General features: G+C 32.0%; 1 protein-coding gene across 2 annotated transcripts; it reads left to right on the forward strand.

Annotated features, from left to right (window-relative positions):
• The first annotated feature begins 60 nt into the window (after positions 1-60).
• Positions 61-25300, forward strand: LOC143067992 (G protein-coupled receptor 137Ba-like). Of its 2 annotated transcripts, none has more exons than XM_076241708.1 (7): positions 61-602; positions 11831-11874; positions 12282-12516; positions 13145-13294; positions 16213-16344; positions 21123-21238; positions 21868-25300. In XM_076241708.1, exons 1-7 carry the CDS (start codon positions 150-152, stop codon positions 22043-22045), a joined length of 1308 nt encoding a protein of 435 aa, XP_076097823.1. In that variant the 5' UTR covers positions 61-149; the 3' UTR covers positions 22046-25300. The 2 variants fall into 2 exon arrangements, with proteins under 2 accessions (XP_076097823.1, XP_076097824.1); XM_076241709.1 differs by lacking the exon at positions 61-602 and adding an exon at positions 2257-2316.
• Positions 25301-26214: the final 914 nt, after the last annotated feature.

Here is a 26214-nt window from a genome sequence, read left to right on the forward strand (position 1 = left end):
TTCAATGGTTTAAAAGCAGTTTATTTCGTGAAATGAAAGTAGACTTCGGAATAACCTCTGATTTTATCAAAGGTGAAGGTCAGGAGGAAACTATAAATGGACTTTGTTTTCAAAATGACCAGTTGTTGTCATTTTCATGAAAACAAGTAATGACAACACATGGCAATGAAATCTTGGTGTTCCCAGATGCTTTGCACAGACGTTTAGAACATGATCTTCTTCTGTTTCAAGAATCTAACAGACAAACAACCACAACAAATTTTGGATTTCACAACTTTCCAACTCTTGCCCCTGCACTTCCCCCAGGGGCAGAGCTCTGGCTCACAATATGTTACCTTTCTCTCTATGGGATATTATTCCTCATAATATACGTTCAGTTATGGATGATATGGTACTACAGACATAAACGACTGAGTCATCAGACAGTGTTTTTGTTTCTTTGTTTGCTATGGACTGGATTGAGGACCACTTTATTTTCTTTTTATTTTAAAGACTGTTTGCTGGCCAATGATTTACCTATTGGACTGTCATGGTTGCTGTACAGCTTTCCTGTATGTCTGCAGTATGTGACATTATGTCTTCTAGTTTTGTTTTTTGCACAGGTGAGATAAATTAAAAATTGTCATGATACTTTTTTTTGGAAAATGACGCTTTCAGCGGCATGTTTCCGATACTATTGAACTGAACTTCCATTACATTTCTCTGCCTACCGCGCTTGGTTCGTATTTACTTTCCATTACATTTCTCCGTCTACCGCGCTTGGTTTTGTATTTACTATTTTACATACAAACTGGAATTTGCTTGTATTATCATTTTGTGTAGAATCAACAGGGAACCAGTTTACATACCTCGGGTCCTTCTTATAACCATAAAGATCGAAGTGTACCAACCAGTGTGGTTAAGATACGCATGAATCTATTTTTATAACTTGATTGATTATGTGAAGTAAAACTAAAACATTGTTAAAACATTAAAGATATATAATTAATCGGGGAAAACTTGATAGTCTTTTCTTTTTACAAACAACTGTCTTTTTTTATAAGAAAATATAATGTGTCCGTGTTGGTCGACTTTCTACTGGTTATAAGACAGATCGAAGTACTGGAAATCTGACTCAATCTTTGTTTACAAAGTTACAACAGTAGAGTCTGTAACAGACTGTATCCGTATGACATGTGAATAAATTGTCGATATCGATGCTGGCTTAAATACAACGGTTTTATTGGCGGGGAGGGAGAACAGATTTGAAGCTCTCTACGTTTGATGCGTGCACAACAGTGTCGTCTAGTCTTACAAAGGAACATTTAGTCAAATTGGCACCTGGTTAAATCGGCACCTGGTCAATTCTGCACCAGGTATAGTCAAATCGGCATCTAGTCAAATTGGCACCTGGTTAAATCGGCACTTGATATAGTCAATTCGGCACCCATGTTAGATTTGTTTAATATATATTTTAAACAGAATTTTAAGCAAAAACAGTTAAATTAAGGAATGGGTTGTCCAGAAATTTTACAGTATTTACCCATAGAGTTATATAAGGAAGGGGTTGGCCAGAAATATTAACCTAATTTTATCATGTTTATTCACATTTTTAAGGGTTGATGTATATATTTTTTCTCTCTTAACTAATATGTATTTTTTTTTATTTATATACATGAGGTATTGGATATGTTTTATGCATTTTTTAACCACCTGAGGATTTTTCAGGAATATTGGTTTAATCAGAGACTTAATATGTCTCTGGATTAATACTGTTTAAACTTTCCTAGAAAAAAACACCTACAGTAATTGGTAATTATTTTGCATGAAAGTTTGAATTATTGAAAGGGACTCATAGTTTTCCATTGTATTGCTTCTTATTGTTTCATTGTTAAACAACAGCTTGGGTAAGGGTTTCGTTGTTTCTTATGAAGTTTTTAAGAATAAAACATCAATCATTGAACTACCTGTATACTGTTGAGTTAAAACATATTAACTATGTACTTATTGATTAATTGAAAAAAAACACTTATCAAAACATCAGTCATAGAATGTTGGGAAAACTTTAACATAATTAAACTTTTGTATTCTAACTACTTGATGCTTTTAACGATGCACATGATGTAATGCATGAAAATACCCAACCCCAAAAATACATCATCATGATCATGGTTTATCATGTTTATACATTTTTAGAATTATTTATATATATTATTGGATGCCTAATTGACTTTAAATAGGTGCCGATTTGACTAGTTGTCGATTTAACCTGTTGCCGATTTTACTTTTTCTATGGGTGCAGATTTGACCAGGTGCCGATTTGACTTGTACCCTAAAGTGAGTTTGAATATTGTACGGTGTTTTACTTGTTGGAATGTCAATACACTCACAGTAAGAGTTATTCTTTACTTGCTTTTCCACAATAATTGATGCGTGGTATTCTTTGAATTTCTCGGCAGTTATGGTTCTCTTTGGACATGCTTTTAAGAGGAATTCGTCTGGTTCTTTTCCGTGAATCAGCCCCTCAACTACTTTGTACATAAACACTAACTTTGGCTTCAACTCCTTGTTCATCCTTGTCTGGAAATCTTGTTGTAGTTCCAGTTTGGCAAGCATTTTGGAGACTTATCCATCCTCTCTTGACTTGTAATCTATGGTGATAAATTTTGCCGCTTGACATGTTTATTTTTGTTACCGGGTAGGGGTCGCATACTATGCCTCCATATTAAATTATGAGATCAATTCCTAAAGGTCTACTTCATTATCCAATCGACACAAATTCCAATAACGGGAATGCCACCCAAGTTGAATATATATGGTCATCCACTATAACAGCATAATTACTTGGAATTGTGTTTAATACCATGATGGTTCAATGGCATACACTTAAATGAGACAGAAATTTGACATGAAAGATTGTGGATTAGTGTAAAATAAAAAAAACTAGCTTACTATGATATATGGTTAAAGAATGAATATCAAATTATATGGGTCATGGGCAGAATTGTTATAAAATATCAATATGGCAGAGAAGTGGTTTCAAAATTCATATAAAGGGACCTGCCTGACATGAAATAAAAAAATCAAAGGAATATCCCTATTTGTCTAATCTTCAATGTGAAATAATAAAAGTATAACAATATTGTGTAAATCTACAGAAATAGAATTTGCTTCAAGTAACAAAAATAACTATGTCACTAGTAACTAATTTAATGAGTATGTGGGTAATTAGTCCTATTATGTATGACCTCAGGAGCATTATTTACTATTTCTATTTACTGTTCTGATCATTTTTATGCAGTTAAGCTGCATTATGCGAGCACCTTAGATTTGGGTTCTACCCAATAAATGCTGAAATACTTGCCATTGTTATTATCTAGCTTGCTACCAGGGGCGTAGCTAGAAAGAAACAATGTGCAAGCAACTACCGCGGAGCGGAGCGAGGCGAAAAAATTTTGGGACCCTTTTGATGATGCAGAAAAATCTGTTCTTTTCCGGTTTTCGGTCATAGAACGGTTAAAAGAGGAGCTATATCAGTATATGTAGATAGGACTTATAAAAAATTAATGAATGTAAAACAAAACTATTAATAAATCTTCTGAATAGAGTAATACATAAACAACACATATTTGTGATACAGAATTTACTCAAAATTGTCCAAAATCTGCTCTTCGGGTCTAGGCAGAAACAAACTTCTCTATTACTTTAATTTGTCAATATTCACACTGAAATGCCGATGAATATGCAGTAATGCTAGTAACTGTCGTCGTTCATTGTTGATCGTACATTTGTTTTCAACATACGCAAAAAATAATGAGACTTTCCAATACTGTTTTGGCGTGTTTGCAGGGTGATTGGCTCTGGTAGTCTGTCGACCACATCGCCTCGGCATATTTTCAACGGTATCGAAGGGTTCTGATAATTCTAATGCCGATTGGTACATCTCATTCCAAACTGATAAACCGTACACTGTAAAATGTGCTCTAAAAACTACATGTCTTAGATTGAGTATTACAAATTCAAATCTTTTAAAAGATACAAGTTACTGTCCGATTTTGTCACTTTTATTTTGAAACCAAATGCCGTTATTTAATGATACTTCATCAATTAAAAAAGTTACAACATAGATGTTGCCTTTAAAATTCAATCTATAAATTTTTATTTTGCCATTTTTTTTTTTGCATGCCGAATCGATGTGCACGCAACTGCGTGTTAGCGTATAGGGAGCTACGCGCCTGGCTACTATGTTATATAAAACTAATTGAACACTTTTTTAATACTTTTTATTCTGGATTACAAAAAATATGACCAGAAAAACCTTAAATGATCGTCGATTTATCCAAAAGTTTTGAAGTTACACATAGGAAGCAGGGGCGTAGTTAGGCCAAACTGATGTGTACGCAATGCTGGGGACAGAAGTCATACGGCGAGGGGTCTGGGGGCCGCTCAAGGCCCCCAGAAGCTCTAGAGTACATGGTGCAAAATCCTGCATTCTCGCGATTTCCTGGGACTGAAAATGACCTCACAGAAATCTTATTTTGTCAACTTTTGAAAATAATTAAATTTGAAAAAAAATAAGTTAGAGAAAAAAAAACTTCTAATGTGTAGTGGGTAGAGCTTATTTATATATTAGGTAACAATTAAAATATATAGTGCCACCACCATATATTTTAATTGCTACCTAATCAGTCTCAACCCACTATGCATTCACTGAGAAAATCCAAATTTCTAAGCCTTAAAGGGTATTTTTTTTATTGTGAAAATACATAAATAAATCGAATCACATTTCTCTATGTTTTATTTTATAAGAGAACAAGCAGTCTTTCTTTTAGCTTTTAATTCTCAAAGTTAGTTCTGAAAGTCAATGACCATTTCCTTTCCAGTTATCCAAAACCGTGTCTGTTGAAATTTGTTTTTCGTGGGATATGTTCAATAGAATTATCCCAGATAAACGAATGGATTTCATTGTATTTCTTTAGTCGTCTCATGGTACTGAAAGATTGTTCTATCGTTGCCGTCCAGACCGACATACATGCATATATGTTTTAAGTATTTTAAAGATTCCCGGGTATAAATCCTTGTTTATAACATCATAGTTTGGAAACCTTTTACTATACATTTGTATATAAATACTTTTGAAGTCCCAAAATCTACAAGGAAAAGCTTCAAATTAAATCTGTAACTCCAAACTACAAAAACGAGTCTTTTATTTTTACAAAGCAAGGAAAACAAGCACTTTAAATTTTTGCACATGGAGAATAAGCACTTTTAATCTCGAGACACGTTTAATTAAATTAACGAGGCACCCATCTTGCACGAACGAACATAAAATAAAAAAGTAAAAAACACGTTGATCGTAAAAAGAACGGAGAATAGGTTGCAAAAATATTACCCTTAATAGAACATCACGTTTTATTTCATCAGTCATTTTGAAATCTTCAGAAAAGATGTCAGGGTAAGGAGGCATAGTAGACGCACTGATTGTATTCTGAAACCCCGAGGACTCAGCTATTTTAATTGTTTGCATCAGCAGCACAATCACGATGCTGGTCCCGAAAATGTAAAGAGAAAACTAGTTTCCGGAACGGAATATAGTTACAAACCGAAGTAGTGCTTATTAAGAATCCTTGTGTAGTTCATTATGACTTATGCTTTTGGCCAAGATGTCAAAGAACAATTGTATGAAATATTTAATCGCCGAAAATCTCTTAAGACAAGTAGTTTAGATTTCTTAAATGGCAAAAGTCGTAGGAATATTGTTTGTCATCAATACGTAGTACAACTACGTCAGTAGTCTATTATTAAGTTCAATTGTTCATGCTGTTGGCGGCAATTTCAAATTAGAAAAAGAAATTTTCGTATCTTTTCAATTTGGAGGCAGGTGTGCAAATTAGCGGTGGTCCGAGGTCCGCGACCTTCCACTATTGCAAGCGGAATTTCGACTAGGATAGTTGGTTTCTAGCTACGCCCGACGTAGTCACCTTCCACTTGAAAGAAAATAAGAATTAACTTTGCAAACCTTTTCACCATGTTCACCAAAGTCCAATTTAACGAGCTAAAAACTTATGTTTATCATTTTTATTCATGACATCGAGGTTCATTTTGTTCAACCGCTAGCTTTAAACAGAAAATCGCCGACAAATATTGTATAAATTCGAGTAAAATCGTATCTGGTTGACAAAAACAACATTGTAAACACCTAACAATGGCGGCCGTGAAGACAAAATTTTACAATATCGGATCCGATTCCGGAAGCGGATAAGGGTAATTCCGGGTTTACCGATCATTACAAAATAAATCAAAGCAGGTGAAAAAATACATCTATGCATGGTAAATAAATATAAACACTAGACTTGTAAACCAAAAGATAAATGTAAAAGAATTAAAAGCAGAAAAATATTTTATACAGAAACTCAAAATTTTTTTTGACAAATTTTAATTTAAAAATTCAATACAACGTGACAGCTGGGAACAGTATATCTAACATGTTCATGGTCACAGTCAAAATTTTCCTTATCAGTGATAAATGATGATAATGCATGTTAGATGCTTTTAAAGTGTAAACATATTACTGCAATTTCGAAGGGTTATTTTGTTATCTCAATTTTGAAGGGTCAATTAAAGTAGCTGAAAGTTTCTTTCTCTATTTTCACAAATAATGCAACTATATTATATATACTTGAATGTAAGTAAAGCATATGATAATAGGTGGCATTCTTTGGGCCACTCTACCCCTCCTGTTTATAAACTTGGAAACCGTCGAGCTCCCCACCCTAAACAGTAGGGGGAGATCCAGGATCTTAGATTAGGAGGGGCGCAAACTTAAATTTTCTCCGAGTAGAGCAAGGCTAAAAAAAAAATTGAGGTAAAATTATCGGAATATTCTTTATTAACATGATTAAGCTGAGAACAACCCATGCTTTGCAAATTTAAAAGAGGGACGAAAGATACCAAAGGGACAGTCAAACTCATAAATCTAAAACAAACTGACAACTCCATGGCTAAAATGAAAAAGACAAACAGAAAAACAATAGTACACACGACACAACATAGAAAACTAAAGAATAAACAACACGAACCCCACCAACAACTAGGGGTGATCTCAGGTGCTCCGGAAGGGTAAGGGGGTGCACGCCTGCCAACCACCCCCCACCCCCCTCCGACTGAATCCGCCCCTGCATATATTCAAGTATAGGACAATATACTTTGAAACGGTTGAGATCCACACCCCTTAACCATATATATTCATGTTTGTGACAATATGAAAAATCAAATGAAATATAGGAAGAGCCGCTGGGGGTCACCTCAACCCTCCTGTTTTAGAATTTAAAAATGATCGAGATCCCCACCCCTAAACCATATATATTCATGTATGGGACAATATAACAAATCAGATGAAATATAGGGGAGTCCCTTGGGTCACCCCACTCCCTCGTGTTTGAGAATTTGAAACCTGTTGAGATCCCCACCCCTTAACCATATATATTCATGTACGGGACAATATAACAATTCAAATGAAAGATAGGGGAGTCCCTTGGGACACTGTACACCCTCCTGTTTGAGAACTTGGAAATGGTCAAGATCCTCACCCTAAACCATATATACTCATGTATGGGACAATATAACAAATGAAATGAAATATAGAGGAAGTCCCTGTGGTCACCCCAACCCTCCTGTTTGAGAACTTGGAAACAGTCGAGATCCCCACACCAAAACAATATGTATTCATATATGGGCCAATATAACTAATTAAATGAAATATAGGGGGAGTCCCCGGGGTCACCCTACCCCTCCTGTTTGAGAACTTGAAACCAATGAGATCCCACCCCTAAACCATATATATTTATGTATGGGACAATATAACAAATAAAATGAAATGTAGGGGAAGTCCCTAGGGTCACCCTACCCCTTGTGGCGGATCCAAAAATTTTCATAAGTGGGGGCCCACTGACTGACCTAAGAGGGGGCCCACTCCAGTCACGCTTCAGTGATCATTCTCTATATAAGCAACCAATTTTTTTCCCAAAAAAGGGGGGCAGCCCCCTAAATCCTCTGCCTACCCCTACCTGTTTGAGAACTTGAAAACCGTTGAGATCCCCACCCCTAAATTATATATATTCATATGTATGGGACAAAATAACAAATCATTTACATTTACTATGGGCAAGTCAGTCAGACCTCACCTTTGATCCCTGTTGTAGTAAACATTTGTCTGTTCGTGTCTCATAACTTTTGTACTATAGAACACAAATTCAGTTTTCTTTCCATGGAAACCAGTCCATTCATACTATTACATGTTCATACTAAGTCAACTTGAACTTCAAGCAGTCAAACAACCAAGGTTGAATACCAAGTAGAACAACTGCAATCATTGGGAACTTGTACCACTGCAGACTCACCATAAAAAAATATACATTGCTATATGCATTGCTTTTGAAACATTGATAACATATAAATTATTTGCCTTAATAAATAAATCATTAGATAAACATAAATGTACTATATATGAATGTTTAATGTTGAGGCAATTTTGCCAGTTTTCATCATTACGGTTGCCTTGGTTTTTGGTTAACTGCCTTCAGCGCTTACAGCGCTTTGATTTTTTACTATCAATGTGTCACACTTCGCATTCAGTCTTTACTCTTGACCTATTCATTTGTATTAAAAAAAAAAAACAGTCAGTTGTCATCTTCACTTCACACACACATATACGAATATCAATTATATGCTTACGAGACATGTTGCAATGTTCAACTTCTTACGGTATTTGAAAATCAAGACTTTCATAAACAATATCCCAATATTAGAGGCAGTGGCGTCATTTTTCCTCAGAGCTTTCAGCTCTTTGATTTTTAAATCTGCATTCATAATGTTTCATTGATTTTCGTGATTTAGTTTGGTGTATAGCCATGATATCAGAATGTAGTGTAATGTTTAAACATGAATGTCATAATTACAACATTTGTGGAGAGAGCATTATTTAGGCTGTCCCTGGTTGCTAAATCCTTTTCATATCTTAATGAATAAAATATGTTTAAAATCAAATAATTACAACATCCAAGTTCTATGATGTCATTTTTTTTCTGGAAAAAAAAACATAAATTGGAAGAACATGTAAATTATTTATATATTATGGAGGTGCACAGGTTGAAAAACTAAGAAACAGATGAACAAACACTTTTTATGACCTTTTTTCACAATTTCATTAAAAATTCTGTAAGTTGCAGTTCAAACAATTCATGTTTCTTTTAATACATATCTGTGTTCTCATTTTAGCATGCTCACCTTCAGTATGCATCTAACAAAAGGCTGCAAAATCAAATGCATGAAATGATACAGAAATAAACAACTATAGGTGCATACGATCTTCAACAATGAACAATTCCCATACCACATAGTCAGCTATAATAGGTCATTTAATGACAAATGTATAACAATTCAAACGAAAAAATCAACAGCCTTATTTATGTACAAAATAATGACCGAAAAATAAATATGTAGCACAGCAACATAGTTTGATTCAGTAACGAACTCGCGATATCATGGATGTGTTCTAGTTTCAATAATAATTATGATCAGTAGTTATATGTCTGCACTCTGCAGGTTTGCTTTATTTTTGCAAGTTTTAGGCTTCTGAACTTCCTGTGTAAATCACTAAAGGGAAGCCCAACCCTCCAGAAAACCCAGTTTTATCAGATTTCAATTTTCAAAATTTGTATATGAGCTCAAAATGCAATTTATACATGAGAAACATGACACTAGATAGCCTCAGATTGAGGGAACATGCATGGATTTCGAAGTAAGTATCATACAGTTGATTTATAAAAGTATGGAAAGCCATTGGAGCCAAATAACGGTGGTTTGGGTACGCCCGTCATATGACAGTCAAAGCATGATAAGGGTTAATTAACAACAAAAATAGAAATAAACTCTAAAGTGTTTTTGAGCTAACCCGTGTATCTGGAGGCTTTAATAACCCATTCTTACCCAAAATAAGATGAAAAAAGCATCCAAATTGAAGCTAAAACTGAAAAAAAATTGGTTTCTACCACCAAGGGCCTTTAGCAGTTTACACTATTTTCTTTATATTTTTTTTTGTCATAGAATTCATTTCAAATAAACTTTTTTTCAATCTATTTTTCGTATTAGATCAAATGCATAGGTGTTAATTTGTCTTTGGATATAGAGTTTTTTATAAGTTTGAAATTTTGACATTACATGTAAATCTTTAAAGATATAAAGGATGTTTGTTATCTTCTGTTTCTACATTGATAAGAAAGGAATATTGAATGATATTTCTGCATTAGCATTTTGCTTCTAAATTTTCAAAAGCAGGCAAATCTTGACTGACACATAATTGTCTTACAAGACAATACTTTAAACTCATTTAAATCAAAAGATTGTTACCTATTATGTGACCTCAGCATGTTCAGTTACTGAAATTGAAAAGAAAATGCCAGCTGAAAATGTGAAACTAATAACATTGGAACAATCAGAAGACCAATTTAGTTGACTGTTTTGACCTTAAAAAAAATATTTTTTTCTTAGTATTATAAAAGAAGATGTGCTATGATTGCCAATGAGACAACTCTCCACAAGAGAGCAAAATGACACAGATATTAACAACTATAGGTCACCTTTTGGCCTTCAACAATGAACAAAGTCCATACCGCATAGTCAGCTATAAAAGGCCCCGAAATGACAATGTAAAACAATTTAAACAAGGAAACTAACGGCCTTATTTATGTACAAAAGATGAATGAAAAACAAATATGTAACACTTAAACAAAAGGCAACCACTGAATTACCTGATCCTGACTTGGAACCGGCACATACATACATAATGTGGTGCGGTTAAACATGTTAGCATTACGAACCCTCCACCTAACCTGGGACAGTGGTATAACAGTACAACATAAGAGCTTAGGGCTACAAGTTTAGAGATTGTGTTCGTTACTTTTTTTTATCTATGGCTGTATTTAAGCCAAAATATAAATAGTCATATGTTACAAAGAATATATTGCTTGATAAATGACTAATTGTCACACTTATCATGATACTTTCAAATCTATATGTTCATAATAATTTATAGACATATCATTCAGGTGTGACTTGCAAGTTATCAATGGTAAATATTATTTTCCTACAGATAACAGATTATTATAAATGTAGAGGTTTACCTTACTAGGTTATTTTGGTGTCTGTTAAGTTAGATAAGAGTTATCTTCCCTGTATAGTGTAAACATTGTATGATATGAACACACAAGATTGGACAACATACAAAGCCATGCAAGCATTCTCCAGTATTTACACAAAATAAACCACAGTCAAAACATGAGCAAACCACGAAACATTGTTTTATCTAATGATAATATAATCAAAAGTTACTATTTTTCACCTATGAACATGATGAAATGTTATTTCGAATAGACAGAAAAAATATTACAGTCATTTCTTATAATTTAATTCTAAATTCCATTTTAAACCGTAGAAAACCATGAAAAAATGTTGATGACGTCACGGTCACATGACTTAAGTATGTCTATGGGTTGATAACAAAATAACGTCAGCCAATCAGAAGAAGTGTTACATCCAAAATTAAATTATAAATATATAAATATACATGTGCTGCAAGGGTTTAAAATGCCTGTGCCACTATGGTGAGCTGTAGCCATTGCTTGGTTTCCATCATTCTTTGTTGTAAACAAATCTGCTAAATTGAACCAGAAGACTTATTTTTATCAAATTTACCAAAATCATTCATATGGAGTATTTAGTTTTGTATATTATAACCTTTATATATTGTCTACATTTTTTGCAACAACTTATTGATAGGAGAATATATTTTCAGGTTGTTTTTAAAGCAAGAGCAAGATATGAACCAAGCAGATACAAGTAAGAAATATTCTTTATTGAAGTGGTGACATTATAATCATTCAGATGTCATACTTTTTAGTCATAATGATTTGCAGAATTCTGATTAATAAAATAAGCTCTTCTTTTTTCTTTAAATGTGAACCTTAAATTTAAACAACACTGAACCACTCTTTGCAGAAATGAGGCTTTATAGGTTAATTATAAGGATTGTATGCTAATTAAGAGTTAGAAGAAGTTGAAATGCTTCATTTATTTAAAATTGTACTGTAAATAATTACATTTTCTGAATACAACTTTGTTTATATATTTAAGAATAGTATATAGTTTATAATTGGAAAATTTTAACTTTTTAACATTTTTTTTTTAACAATTTAAGAATATTCTATGCATTTTATAGACTTTAATTTTTGATTTTATTATTACAGAAAACCATTACAGATTGGAGTGTGCCTTTCTGTTGTTATATTTCTAGCTACCAACATTACTTCTGCAATAGTTGTGAAAAACCAAGCCCAAACGAAACATTCCGTGCCAATTGAGTACCTGATTATTCGAGTATCTATAAATGACACCTTATTTCTGATAGCTGCTATATTGTTGTCTTTCTGTATTTACAAGATGAGCAAAATGTCTGCATCCAGTGTTGTTTTAGAAGCCAAGGTAAATAAACAGTTTCATTTTATAATTGGAATTTTTGAAAGGTTACATTAGGAATACCATCCCATGCAAAAACTATTAATGATTTGATGTTTATTCAAATCTGTGTTCATCAGATAAATCATGTATCAAGTGTACGTACACAGATCTTAAATGTTTGAATAATGTTTGGTTTAATCTGAAAACAAGTTCCCAATTGATTTTATGATTTTTCAAATGTTCATTAGTACTAGAGTTAGGGAATTTATTGCAAAGATGTAGACAAATTTAGGCCACCCTTCCTTGGTCTATAAAATTCCCAGTTTTACAACCCGTAAATGGTACTGCATACATAAATAATTTTACATTTGTTGCTCTATAATAAAGTAACTTAGTTTTCTGTTTCATTAACTTGTTTATTATTGCTAATATTATTTGGAAAGCAAAAGGGCTTGGAATGGTGTAATTTTTAATCAACACTATTGCACAATATTAGTAATAAATAAAGTTTGTTGGGTTTTTTTTCACTGTTTTTACGTCATCCTGACTAACAAATTGGACCTTGTTATTTTAGAAGTATAGATATGTGTTACATTGTATGTCTAACAGTATTTTCACTGATTTATTTATAAAAATGATTTTTTTTTTGTAGGGAACAAGTTTATGCCAAGCTCTTGCAACTAGCATAATTACGATTTTATTGTTCACATCACGTGTTGTATACAACTTTCTTATAATTTGTCCACATGTTAAAGATAAACTACCGTCTTTTGGATATGGATGGGTTAATGTTTCAGATCAGGTAATTCTCTTATAATTTATTGAAGCCACTGTTATGTTAATTCCAAAGAAAATATATAATTAACCCGATTTTTGTGACAAAAATGTCGTTTATTGATTTGGGGATCTACGGCGGGCGGGCGGGCGGCAATCAAATGTTGTCCGTGCATTAACTCATGAACCGTTCAACCAAAGCTTTTAAAATTTTAATATGTTGTTACTGACAACTAAATGAAGGTCAAGTTCAATAATGGCGATTTTGACTTTTACCGTTCAGGAGTTATGGTTCTTGAAAGATTGAAAAATGGAGTTTCCAGTCGTGTCCGTGCATTTACGCATGAACTGTTCTACCTAAGCTTCCCAAATTTTAATATGTTGTTACTGATGACAAAATGGAGGTCAAGTTCAATAATGGCCATTTTGACTTTTACCGTTCAGAAGTTATGGTTCTTGAAAGATTGAAAAATGGAGTTTCCAGTCGTGTCCGTGCATTTACGCATGAACTGTTCTATCTAAGCTTACCAAATTTTAATATGTTGTTACTGATGACAAAATGGAGGTCAAGTTCAATAATGACGATTTTGACTTTTACCGTTCAGGAGTTATGGTTCTTGAAAGATTGAAAAATGGAGTTTCCAGTCGAGTCCGTGCATTTACGCATGAACTGCTTTACCTAAGCTTCCCAAATTTTAATATGTTGTTACTGATGACAAAATGGAGGTCAAGTTCAATAATGGCCATTTTGACTTTTACCGTTCAGGAGTTATGGTTCTTGAAAGATTGAAAAATGGAGTTTCCAGTCGTGTCCCTGCATTTACCCATGAACTGTTCTACCTAAGCTTACCAAATTTTAATATTTTGTTACTGATGACAAAATGGAGGTCAAGTTCAATAATGACGATTTTGACTTTTACCGTTCAGGAGTTATGGTTCTTGAAAGATTTAAAAATGGAGTTTCCAGTCGTGTCCGTGCATTTACGCATGAACTGTTCTACCTAAGCTTCCCAAATTTTAATATGTTGTTACTGATGACAAAATAGAGGTCAAGTTCAATAATGACGATTTTGACTTTTACCGTTCAGGAGTTATGGTTCTTGAAAGATTGAAAAATGGTGTTTCCAGTCGTGTCCATGCATTTTCTCATGAACCATTCAACCAAAGCTTTTGAAATTTTTATATGTTGTTACTGATGGCAAATTAGAGGACAAGTTCAATAATGACGATTTTGACTTTTACCGTTCAGGAGTTATGGTTCTTGAAAGATTGTGAAATGGCGTTTCCATTCACGTTGTTGCATTTACTCATGAACCATTCAATCTAAGCTTTTCAAATTTTAAGATGTTGATACTGATGACAAAATGGAGGTCAAATTTGATATTGACGATTTTCACTTTCACCATTCATCAGTAATGGTTCTTGTGATATTGCCAGGACACAAATAAATATTAATAAATTCGGTTTGCTGTCGTTGTGACAGCCTCTTGTTTTTATATGCCCGTCTAAGACGGGACGTATTATGGTATACCATTATCCGTCCGTCTGTCCGTCTGTTTGTCTGTTGTCCACACTTCGGACAATAACTCAAAAGCACTTTCACCAACTTTTATGAAACTTTGGTGAATTGTTTATATCTATTGATGTAAGATCCATTTTGATTTGTATAAATTTCAGATTTTATAATTTTTGTGTTATGCAGTCTTGTTCTTAAAAAAAAGTGAGGCTTTTTTTTCTGTTTTTCAGCAGTTTATGATGAAACTATGGTGACTTGTTTATATCTATTGAACTAAGTATCCTTTTGTATTTTATATAATTTCTGGTTTGATGTTGTACAGTTGTGGAATTTTTCTTCTTGAAAAAAAATGTTGGAAAAGGCCAATTAATGTACAAAAAAAAAATCATTTAAAACATGAAGACAAGCTGAAAGGGCAACGGGCGTACCATGCGCTTCTAGCGCAGCTCTATATTTATCTATTCAATACATTAACATTGTTATTTTAGTTGGTACTAAACACCTTGACCAAAATAAATTACACTCGTTTGATTTACATAAAATTTTGAGAAATTATTACTTTGACCTAATGACAAAAATTTAAATTTTCAAAAAACTTGAATCATACACTTTATTAGAAAAAAGATCAATTTATTTATAGCAGTTTGACAAACACTAATTTTGCATCATATTTCCATAACAATCATAGGCGGATCAAGGGAGGGGCCCTGGGGGGGTCCAGGCCACCCTTTTGTTGGAAAATTTTGGTTGCTTATATAGGGAATCACTGAAGCATGACGAGAGTGCCCCCCTTAGGTCAGTCAGTTGGCCCCCCTTTACAAAAATTTCTGGATTTGCCACTGACAATAGAATGTGATTACAATGTTCAGCAGAGTTGTCTCCCTGTATGGTTATGTACCACATTAATTTTCATATTGTGCCATCTTTCATTATTTGTTTAAATTAAGCACACCCTTTGGTAAACAATGTCTAAAGGTGTTATGAATAAACATGAATTGTGGTATGGATCATTGAAACAGCAACTGAATGACACAAGACAGCCATAAGACATATAGTCTTCAATAATAGAACAGAAGTGTAAACCATATTTTAAGCTCTAAATAGTCAAGATATTATGGAAGATGTAAATGAATTAAACAAACTATCAAAGATCTGTCATTAACACCAACTACACACAAAAAATAATCTATTAAACTTATTCTCATTTGAATTTAAATAGAAATGAAATATCTCAAACTGATATTATCATACACAACAGAATCAGTGCTTGAATAATTATCTTCACCTTAATTTATAAGATCACATACCCAACATGTTATCATTTCATGCAAGACAAGAAAACAGTGATCTTACATTTGTTTTGTAATAACATCACACTTACATATTCAATGATAGATGTACTGAATGTTAATTTTAATTTCTATTTCCAGGCAGATATTCATGAATTAGATAAAGGATATGCCTATGTTTCTTTTGGAATAGTTTTATTTGTGTGGGAATTTCTGCCAACATTTATTATTGTGATATTCTTTAGAGTGAGAAAACCTCCGACATCTACTATTGTAAGTTTATTACTTAATAGAACATTTCATATTTCTCATTCAAATGTTTTGCAAAAGTAAATAACAGAGTTTATCTGCAATGAACAGTTCTAGGTGATAATAAGGATCAATTTACGTATATTTATTATTAAAGTTGTCTCCCAAAATACGGTAATCTCACAAACATGTATATGGTTAAAGGGTTGTCTCACTGGCACTCATACCACATCTACATTTTATTAGTTGATAGTTGCTTTGAACTAGCTGTCAGTAACTGTGAGTACTCTCAGATCTGTACCTAGTGTCTTTTTGTTGATGGGATATACAAGTACCCGGCCATGTCTACTCTGTGTAGTATTTGTATCCATCCGATGAGTTAAGCCTTTTTCAACTGATTTTTTTATAGTTCGTTCTTATGTTTTACTGTTACACACTTGTCCCAGGTTAGGGGGAGGATTGGGATCCTGCTTACCTATTTAATCCAGCCACATTTTGTATGTTTATGTGTAACATATTTGTTTTTTGTTCATTTTTTGTACATAAAATAGACTGTTAGTTTTCTCGATTGAATTGTTTTACATTGTCATTTCGGGGGCTTTTATAGCTGACTATGCGGCATGGGCTTTGCTCATTGTTGAAGGCTTTATGGTGACCTATTGTTGCTAATTTCTGTGTTATTTGGTGTCGTGTGGAGAGTTGTCTTATTGGCAATCATACCACATCTTCTTTTTTAAATATATTTCTACCTCTTTATCTATTTGTTACTTCTTCATATGAGAATTTCTCCAAGTTTGACAGGTTTTTTATTATCTTTTTGAACAAAACTGGATTATTCCAATGAATTAATACCAGAATGACAAATCCTATTGAAATTATTGCCCTGAACTATATCAGAGCCCAAAGTTAGTGGTTGTAGTTGGTTCATGTCTGTCATATTTGTTTTACATAAATTGTTTTGTTTTGAATTGTTTCATTTTTTTCATGATGGTTTTTATTAATAGTGAATTATACAGTATAAGTTTTCAGCAATATTTTTCATTGTTGAAGGCTCATATGGTTGCCTATAATTGCTTACTTTCACTTCATTTGAACTTTGGTGAATAGCTGGGAGTCTCATTGGCAATCATATCTCATCTTCTTATTTTTATATTAAAGAGAATTTTATTTTGAGAATTTATAAGAGCTGTACTATTGATACCTCTAAACATCTGTTTTCTTCCAGTGAAGATGAAGGGAATTAAAGCATCAGTTGAGATTTACATAAAAAATAATTCATTTAAGTTTAATGTGGAATTTATCCTTCGGAATGTTTACCAATTGTGATGGTTACCAGTACAAGTTATTGAACTTAGTATTGAAAAACCATAAAAGAATTATTTTTTACCTTCATAATTCACAGCAATAGTTATAAATAATTAATGGGAAGTATGTGGCTGATATGTTTTTTAGATTTTCTAATTTAACATTACATTTAATATTCATTTAACATGTCTCATGTTACATAAAATAAAACAGATAACATCTACAGACAGTTCAATACATGTTGCTTGTGCTGTCTTGATATATTTAAATGTTTATTATCAAGTTGTGTATGCTTTACAGTTATGTTGTTTTTGCTCTTTGGGAAAACTGTCTACTATTTTTTGTCCCTTATGAAGAAAGTTAGAGAAAGTGAGATATAGCTGTTACTTTTCGGGTGGCATAGGATGCATCAACAATTGTTAATTTTTATGCCCCATTTATGGGCATTATGTTTTCTGGTCTGTGTGTCTGTTCGTCCATCCGTTTGTTCGTCCCTTTGTCTGTCCCACTTCAGGTTAACTATTTTAGTCAAAGTAGTTTTTGATGCTTCCCTCTGTTCGTTCATCCGTCCTTTCGTCTGTCATGCTTCAGGTTAAAGTTTTTCGGTCGAGGTAGTTTTTGATGAAGTTAAAGTCCAATCAACTTGAAACTTAGTTTACATGTTCCCTATGATATGATCTTTCTTATTTTAATGCCAAATTAGAGATTTTACCCCATTTTCACTGTCCACTGAACATAGAAAATGATCTATGGGGCATCCGTGTACTTGGGACACATTCTTGTTCTGCTTAAGTTTATTAGGAACTGCTTATGATAGATTAATGATATTTATAAAGTTGCAATACTATCAGAACATATCAGTTTGACAACTCTTATGAGACCCTACCCCTTATGTCATGGTCCTTTTCCATCAACATTAAGTTTTCCTCTTAAGTTATTTTGATTAGAACTACATATGGTATAATAGACCAATGATATTTATAAAGTTGCATTTCTATCAGTAAATATTAGTTTGACAACTATTTCAGCTTCAAGGCCCACCCCTAAATCATGGTCCAGTGACTTTGTATCATTAGCAATTTTCAATGTTAATTTTCTTCTTACCAGGGTATAAGTCAATTTTATAGCATCTACCAGTGATAGATTAATGAAATTCATATGCAATGTTGCTCTCCATCAGAATGTCCTTTTTTTACTCGATATTCTGCAAGCATGCAACACATATCTCTATGTAAACAGTTTTTGGTGTTTTTTTTTCATTACTCTGATAGTTTCATTGGCACATCTTCTTAAAAGTCCCCTACGGACAAAGTGACACTCTGTCTGTCTGTCTATCTGTCAGTCCGGCAAATCAGTTTTCCAAACTTTTTTTCTTCATGCTTAAAAATATTGATTTGATATTTGTTTTGTTGTTTTATCAGATCAAGTTGGAATTTTGTTCTGGTCTGATGATTTTGTGCAGAGTTATGGTCTTTGGACATAGAAAATTCATTTAAATGATCAGCTTTTTCGTCATGCTTGAAGATTTTGACTTGATATTTTATGAAGTTTACACCATGACAAGTTATAGATCTTGTGAGTTAGAATTTCATTCCATTACAATGAAGGTGGGGACTATGTGTTGTCATTCAATACTCACAGAATGCTTGTTTTTATAATGTTACCAGTGGTACAAATATTTTTTGGAGGTCTTGGTGGCTGATGGGTCTAAGTCTTTAATTCATCTATTTAGCCTGTCAAGACTGAGGTTGTGGTTTCAAACCATGGATAGGGCAGATGTGTTCAACTCAAATCTTAATTGACAATCTTAGTCAATTAAGATTGGAGTCAGGTTATCAGTAAGGCATTTTAATGTATACTTAATAATTCATAAGTGTGACTTTATAACATCGTTTGACGTGTAATGTTTCTATACTTAAGATAGTGTTTTAAATCAGTGATGTCAGAAGATACTCAATTAACAAATAAGTAGAAAAAAGCACTTTCATTAATTTGGCAAGTTTATTATGCCATGTATAATTAATATACCACACTTGACTCAGAATCGTGACACAAAGTGATTTTATAAGTACCAGTAGATGAAACATCTACTTTTAAAATTTTGAATATTTTATAAATGTACCCTTTTAAAAACCTTTTTTATGCGTAACACTACTTTTCTTTTACTAGGTACTAGGTTTTATTCGGTGCTGTCCAGAGACATTGTATCAGTCATTGACAAATAGATTAAATTACAAACAGTGAAAATACATACAAGTATTTATTTTGCCAAGTTTACTTCACTTTGTATTATGAGTATGTCAGACTATACAAAGAAAGATGGGATAGTGTGATTTTATCATGGTTTTGAAAAAAGGCTGTGACGGAACTTTTCTACTACTGTTGACCTTATCAATACTTTATTGATTAATTTTCTGATCATGTCCATTTCAGAATAATAACTTATTATAGACCTTTTTGGAAATTACCATTAAATATGATTGTAACTGAAATAGACTTTGAAATGTTCCACATGTTAGTTTTTCATAATAATAATAATAGTTTATAAAAGAAAAATCCTTCAATAGACCATTGATGTTTAGGATGCTGCTTCAGTAGCATATTAATTGAAATTAGTCATGTGGCTCTGCTCCTTATCTACTGGTATGTGTCAGTTTCCATGAAATTATGGCATTTTCAACAATGATACTAAAGCATTGATCTAATGTTATGTTTTTCTGTTTAGCATGTTTAGGTATACATATGATGAATATATGAAAATTGAAAATTGTTGGAATTATACTGTATAATCATTAGAATACTGTATTAACAGTACATTTTAGGACTAAACTTTTATTACTGCTTCACAGAGTCTGAATCAAGAATATTTTACAATATTGCAACCAACAAAGTATGCAAAATAACTACTTTGTTTAAAATATGTGATATTCCTTATATGTTCCTTCTGACAGTGTCAGTTTTTTACCATGGACACACAATACATTGTTTGTTTTATAATGGCTGTCCATCCAATATCTTCAATGTTAAACATGTAATGAATTCAGTTCAGTATATTGGTCTAGTACTACAACAGAGTTCATAGTCATTTCATTTTAATAGTATGTCATCTTGAAAAAAAAGTTTGAAAGATAACTGACAGTACATTATAAAACTATCCATTCTTATTGTTAACATTTTTTTTTATTATTATTGTAGACAACACTGTATGGCAGAGCATTGAGTTAGTTTGTCAGATATTTATATATACTAAGAATATATACATGCATCAAAAGATATTTCCAAATAAAATTAGTTAAAATTTTCTGTTAAATTTGTGAAGCAGTTGTGTCGTCTTTGAGCTAATCAGATATTGCTTGTACAGCTGGTATAGGATAATTTATTGATAAATATATTTGGTTTTGTTATTTTTAAGCAGTCTTTGAGCCAATCAGATATTGCTTGTACAGCTGGTATAGAATAATTTATTGATAAATATATTTGGTTTTGTTATTTTTAAGCAATCTATAAGCGATGCTTCCACATATAGCCAAGGTAGTAGGGCTTATTTCTTTGACAACCCAAGGCGATATGACAGTGAGGATGACCTATCAAGAAATGATCTTCTCAGAGGAAGGTAATAAGATATTTAAAAGACACTAAAAATTGTCACCATATTAAACAAAATCTGTATAGGCTATTCTACTATACCAATGATGAGAATTAAGATTTGAAAAGATCAAAACTGTGATAAAATGGGAGAAGCCTTAGTCATTTTCTTCAGTACAAATATGGGACTGATAAAAAAAAATTAAACATATTAAAAATGACACAAATAAACAAAAGAAATCTAAATGGTCATCATATACAGTAGTCTTCAACAGTAGAAAGTGATCTGTACAATATAAGAGATTTGAATAAATTTACTATAAACTATCACAGATCAGCTTTAGAAACTTATAAAATCCAGTGCAGCATGTAATATTTTCATTAATCCAGTGCAGCATGTAATATTTTCATTAATCCAGTGCAGCATGTAATATTTTCATTAATCCAGTGCAGCATCTAATATTTTTATTAATCCAGTGCAGCATGTAATATTTTCATTAATCCAATGAAACAATTATTTTTCATCAAAATATTGTACAATAAAAAACAAATTGCTATTACATGAAAATAGTGATATATGCTGATGTTTAAAATAGAAGTATAGCACTGAAATAACACATACAGCAGTATATTTAAATTTGTGATTTTTAATTCCAGCTATGAATACAGTTATGCACAGTCAATAAACAGTGAAACCAGGCACACACCCAGACAGACACCAAGAGTAACACCTAAAGGGACCCCATATGGAACTCCAAGGATGTATGGGGGGATAAATGCTAGCAGTGGAAATACACCAAATACACATTATGGAAGTTACCAAAACTATAATTAGAACATAACAATTGGTTTTAATGGGATATGAATTGCCAAAATCACAACTTTTGATAGTGCTTCCAAATAGTATGAAATAATCAAAATTTGAAATACATAACAATATATTGTCAAAATCTAAAATTCATGTATACGATTTGGTACTTTTTTTAACTTTATGAATTTTATGTATGGTATATATATAACACCGAACAAATATGATTTTAAATATGAGATGTCCGTATTAGTTGTAATGAAGTCCTTTATTTGCAAAGTGAGTCTATTTGTTCAATTGTCCAGTGAAATGCCAATTCCTCTCTTAAGCTATAAAATTAAGAAAAAAAATGTTAAGGGTGATTTGTAAACAAATTATACACTAATTTTAAAGATGAAGGAACCTAGAATTGTCATAGTATATGGCATGTTTGTATACATTGATGTCATCCAGATACCTTAACAGGCAATGGCTTTTTACTTAAAATACAGTGGAAATTTGAATTACATTTGTTTTTGCAATCATTTTTTTTCTTGAGATAATTGTTTATTCATGATGTAGTATAAAAACTCTTTTATTCCATTTAAACAAAAAATTTATACAGCATATATACTTGATTGCATACTAAGTGCTGCAACAAAGAAAAGTTTTCTTGTTAATTAGATGAACTATAAATCTATATATCCAATACGATAATGGTGAACAGTGAAATTAAATTTTGAACCAGGTTAAACTTTCTATAGCGTTGTATGAAGCCTTTGATAAACACTGGAAATAAAATATCCATCAAAGTGCTAAATTTTCCTCACTTCCCAAAACTTGGTAACAACAAGAATAAATGAGTCCACAGTAGGTAAGAATGATTCCACTAACCAACAAGAAATCTTTTATGCACACACTGTGTTCAAACAATAAATAGAAATGGCATATTGAAGATGACTTTCTGGTAGTATTTAAAGTTTTTTTTATAAACCGCAAAAATTAAAAATCTTTTGGTCGTATATTGGTATCACGTTGGCGTGTCGTCCGAAGACATTTGGTTTTCGCACTCTAACTTTAGTAAAAGTAAATAGAAATCTATGAAATTTAAACATAAGGTTTATGACCATAAAAGGAAGGTTGGGATTGATTTTGGGTGTTTTGGTCCCAACAGTTTAGGAATTAGGGACCAAACAGGTCCCAAATAAGCATTTTTCTTGGTTTTTGCACAATAACTTTAGTATAAGTTAATAAAAATCTATGAAATTTTAACACAAGGTTTTTGACCACAAAAGGAAGGTTTGGATTGATTTTGTAAGTATTGGTCCCAACGAATTAGGGGCCAAAAGGGTCCAAAATTAAACATTGTTTGATTTCATCAAAAAATGAATAATTGGGGTTCTTTGATATGCCAAATCTAACAGTGTATTCAGATTCTTAATTTTTGGTCCTTTTTTCAAATTGGTCATCATTAAAGTCCAAAGAGTAAAAAATTAAACTTTATTTGATTTCAACAAAAATTGTATATATGGGGTTCTTTAATATGCTGAATCTAACCATGTATTTAGATTTTTGATATTTGGGCCCGGTTATCAAATTGGTCCACATTGAGGTCTAAAGGGTCTAAAATTGAACATTATTTAATTTCATCAAAAATTGAATTCTTGGGGTTTTATGATATGCTGAATCTAACCATGTATTTAGATTTTGGCTATTAGACCATAATAGGTAATTGTCCAATTTAAATTTTTAAGTTTAAGTTCTTTGACCACATAACATTCTGTGTCAGAAACCTATGTTGTGTCAACTATTTAATCACAATCCAAATTCAGAGCAGTATCAAGCTTAAATGTTATGTCCATACTTGCCCCAACTGTTCAGGGTTCAACCTCTGCGGTTGTATAAAGCTGCACCCTGCGGAGCATCTAGTCTTTAAATGCATCTATAAATTATCATTTTGAAACTGTGATGAAGTAACTAACTTAAACAATTTGAATGGTGATGATTAAACATTGATAATTCATCATGAAATAGGACATCTATTTAATCAAAATGACTTTACTTAGCTTTGTAACTATGTTTAATTATGGTTTTGGAATCAAAAGTCTTATTTATACATGTATATATATCAATTAGAATTGTAACATTCCATTTTCAGTTCATACAAATATTATATTATTGCATATAAACAAATGTTTCATCATTTTTTTCCTTATCTTTTACCAGTGATTTTAATAATTTTGTAGAAAAACTATAGGACATTTTTCCTTTGAAAGAATATATCTATTAAGAATAGATGATATACAAAAAGTGGATTTACATTATCAGGTACTATACTTGTTGTGCAAAGAAAAACGTAATTAAATGGTAAAATAGTTTAAAATATATTAAGGGAGATAATTTTATATTTATTTGTAGCTTTGTAGAATTTTTTTTTGAGATAAAGAAATAAATTATATACCAGTGAAAATAGGTTTGGTTGTGAGAATTTTTATTTCTGGTCTCAAAATATATTTTTTTAGGAAGAGACATTTTATTATACCCCTTACCCTTCATTTGATACTGTTTATCTGAATGCCTGGACCAACATATTTTCTTTTTAGATCTTTGCTTCCAAGTTTTTGGGGAAAGGGGGGGATAAACAATGTTAGAGTAATTTTCATCTTTCATTTGCTTCTCATGTTAATATTCCTACATTAATCTAGATTGGTTAGTAAATTTTGTTATTTTTAAAAGGAATATGACACTTAGTACTGCCATTATGCTGCACATATCTGCTTTGTTATTGTAAATTTTAAAGAAAATTAGAAACTGAAAACATATTTAGAAAAAATAACATAAAAGTAAATGAACTTATATTTATTTTGATGAGTTTTTCATATGCATAATTTTTGTTCTTTAAAAAATAATGCAGGTTGAAAACTTCTTATATACAAAATAATTTTAATGTTCTTTTTCTTAAAAAAATGCAATGTTCAGTAGTCTAATATTTTCAACTATGCTTGGCTGAAAATGGCAAACATTTTCATAGATAAGTTTACCTTTAGAGCTGGTCATAGAAATTTCTGTTAACCTGATCTTATTACAAAACATTATATACATATATTTATCACCACGTTTACTTATAAAATGATCATGATCAAATTAATGGAACAATATTGAAATTGAATATGTGATATATGAATGATTTGTTTAAATATCTAGTCGTGTATATTTATTTTGAGTTGTAATTATGAACAATACATGTGAAGAAAAGTTTTATTAAATATGGTGAAAGAATTATATTAAATAGTTTTATTTAAAGATGTTGTAGTTCTTAACTAGATATTGCAATACAGTAACTTGTTTAATTGGTTGGTAAACTTTTGACATGAAGTGTGAAACCAAGACATATAGTGTAACCTGGCTAATCGGACACCTGAGTATTTCAATGTCCTGCTTCAACTGACACATTTTCCTTGTCCCAAAAAAGCCTACCCTTGCAGAAAAAAAAAACTTGACTATTCCAACACTTTGCTTAATCCGACATTTTTGTATGGTCCCCTAGTGTGTCAGATTAGGCAAGTTACACTGTATAGTCACATTTGTGTCGGAAACAATGTACATCACAATCAAGCTTGGAGCATTCACTAAAAAATATGCCCAATGATCCTTTACACCTTTGAAAGAAAATTAAACATTGGAGTAAAATGCAACTATCAATGATCAAATAACTGGAAAACTGTTAAAGTTAGAGATATATCTGACACAACGATTTTTTTTTGTCAAGATCTATCTTCTGTACATTTTTACCAAAATGATCAGATCAGACCTGTATGAACTGAGATATATAGAGAGAACTTAAATTGTACAAATAATGGCCAGTGAGATAAGATCTACAACTAAGTTAAATGGCTGAAATCGACCTTTGCTCATTGTTGAAGGCCGTACGGTGACCTATAGTTGTTAATGTCTGTGTCATTTTGGTCTTTTGTGGATAGTTGTCTCATTGGCAATCATACCACATCTTCTTTTTTATACTTTGATTGATTTAGTTATTGCCCTCAAATGACAATTTTTACCATATTTTTGCTTTTGCCTTTTATCCTGAATCATTAACTTTACACAGCAAGGTAAGATCTAAGAAAAGCATATCAAAGTTTAAATTGTCAATTGACCCTTTATAGGATTATTTACCCTTTAAAGACAACATCATATATATCAATTTTTGGGGGGGG

This window comes from Mytilus galloprovincialis, chromosome 3, assembly GCF_965363235.1.
Source record: "Mytilus galloprovincialis chromosome 3, xbMytGall1.hap1.1, whole genome shotgun sequence".
Classification (NCBI taxonomy): domain Eukaryota; kingdom Metazoa; phylum Mollusca; class Bivalvia; order Mytilida; family Mytilidae; genus Mytilus; species Mytilus galloprovincialis.